General features: G+C 39.6%; 1 protein-coding gene across 1 annotated transcript; it reads left to right on the plus strand.

Moving 5' to 3' along the window:
* Window positions 1-1,128: 1,128 nt before the first annotated feature.
* Window positions 1,129-2,052, plus strand: LOC117349691 (olfactory receptor 11H4-like). Its single transcript, XM_033923282.1, has one exon. The coding sequence runs from the start codon at window positions 1,129-1,131 to the stop codon at window positions 2,050-2,052; it is 924 nt and encodes a 307-aa protein (XP_033779173.1).
* Window positions 2,053-2,484: the final 432 nt, after the last annotated feature.

The following is a 2,484-nucleotide window of genomic DNA, read 5'->3' on the forward strand; positions in this document are numbered from 1 at the left end:
GTATTAAAAAAAAAAAATAATTAAACTGTTAAAATCAATCAGATAAGATGAAGCAAGAGTTGTGTACATGAAACAATACTCAAGACAGAACTCACATTAATTTTGGACGGAATAAATTGATGCATCTCTGAGGACTCCAAGAAAATAATAGGTGTGTCAATATCTAGAGAAGTCAGTGCTTATGGGAATATATGTTTGTGAGATGTAGAACATAAATACATATTTCCTTTATGCTGATATAAAATTGCTTAGTAATGAAGGCAATTTAAAGCCAGCAGAGTACAGCCTTTCTTTTAATTGCAGCCAACTTGGCTGAATTAAATCCAAATTTTCAATGCTGTCTCCTATATGGGTAATGACACAGGATTTTTATGTTCTCAGTGGCCTTCCAGGAATTACCCAATAATCAAATATATTCAACAGTGGTACCTAGATGCCTGAGTACCATTACATTGAGGTGAAGGTATACTGTATATTGAGAACATCGTACCCTCTCTTTTGTCAAGCTGCACTGCTGAGCAACGTGAACTCAATGCTGAGCTTAATAAAAGAGGGGGTTAGTTTGTTTAGGCAGAAATTGAAGTGGAATCCCAATTATCCAATATTCAAGCAACTGGCACTTTCACCCAACTGGTAAAAAAAGATTTTCTGTCAAAAAAGGCCTTATACATTTTGACTTAGACCAAGTCAAAACAAGTATACGTTCTGGATCGGCTGATGCGATCAGCTCAGAGACCCAGGGAACCCGTAATCCCCCTTCCTAAGGAGGATGGCCTAAGGGATCTGGCCAATCGGAATCTTAGGCTACTCCCAGTATATCCCAGAATGCACTGGGAGATGGGCCTAACATTCCAGTTGGCCCAGGTGTTTACAGGAGGGGCCTTAAGCGCCTGGACCAATCAGGCCCTTAGGCCCTTCTCCGGTCCATCCCAAGATGCACTTGGAAGGGGCAGGCCTGACTTTCCTTCGAAGGTGGGCCTGCTGGCCGGACACAGGCAGGAGCCATCCAGCTATCCAACTAAACCACGTTAAGGGGGTCCGGGGGGGGATGGGGGATTATGAATGAACTTTTTATTCTGAAGTTAACGGTTCTTTTTTTCCTTTTAGATACATCATTCAATTGGCAACATGTTGGGTGCAAACCATACAAAAGTGAAAGAGTTTATTCTCCGTGGACTCTCCAACAATGAAGATATAAAGCCATTTTTATTTACATTTTTCTTAGTAGTCTATACTTTCACTTTGTTTGGGAATATAGTAGTCATCGTGTTGGTGTGGTCCAACTCTTCTCTTCACAAGCCCATGTACTTCTTTCTCGGGAACCTGTCTTTTGTTGAAATTGGGTATACAAGTTCCACAGTGCCGAAAATGCTTTCTGGTTTCCTGTCTAAAGTTAACTCCATTTCTTTCACAGGTTGCTTTGTGCAGTTTTTTTTCTTCTTCTTTTTTGGCTCAGTTGATTGCTTCCTTCTCACCATCATGGGCTATGATCGATACCTTGCTATTTGTCAGCCCCTTCATTATCACATGTTAATGAGTAACAGGGTCTGCTTCCGTCTTGCCTCTATATGCTGGGCTATTGGGTTCCTCTGGACTTTTGTGCCCATAATTTTAGTATCGCAACAGCCTTTTTGTGGCAACAATGAGATTAATCATTTTCTCTGTGATACAGGACCACTACTGGAACTTTCTTGTGTAAGCGACTTTATAACACAAATGACCTCTTTGGTACTTACTTCACTAGTACTCATTGTTCCCTTCTGTTTTATCTGTATCTCTTATGTTTTTATTACACAAACCATATTAAAAATCCCTTCAGCATCTGGGCGTTATAAAGCATTTTCGACCTGCGCCTCCCATATCTCAGTGGTTACAATGTTCTTTGGATGTGCTATATACATGTATGTTAGGCCAACAGGGAACCATCCATTTCTACAAGATAAATTGGTAGCTGTATTCTATAATGTGTTGACTCCTTTGTTTAATCCCATCATCTACACTCTGAGAAACAAAGAGTTCATCGAGGCAGTGAAAAAAATCATGAGATCCTAATTGTACAGAGAAAAGTAATTTTCTGTACACTACGGGCTCCTTTTACGAAGCCGCGCTAGCCGCTACCGCCTCCTCTTGAGCAGGCGGTAGTTTTTCAGCTAGCGCGGGGGTTAGCGCGTGCTAAAAAGGTGCATGCGATAAAGCTGTTAACGCAACTTCGTAAAAGGAGACTATATATGATACATATTTATAGAATGTATCTGTATAGATAATACTATATTTTTGTTCATGCTTCCATATTTATATGTATACTTTTATAGTACATAGCCTTTCTGAAATTATTGTTTCATCCTCCAATTCTTTTATTCCTTTATCTGGCTTCCTTAAATGTGTACGACCTGTTATAAACAGCAACAAAATTGACAACCACTATATAGGATCTCCGGAAAATTAACCCTCAGATCTTATATTAAAATCTTTCTAGAAAAGGAT

The sequence above is a fragment of the Geotrypetes seraphini genome, chromosome 16, assembly GCF_902459505.1.
Source record: "Geotrypetes seraphini chromosome 16, aGeoSer1.1, whole genome shotgun sequence".
In the NCBI taxonomy this organism is placed as follows: domain Eukaryota; kingdom Metazoa; phylum Chordata; class Amphibia; order Gymnophiona; family Dermophiidae; genus Geotrypetes; species Geotrypetes seraphini.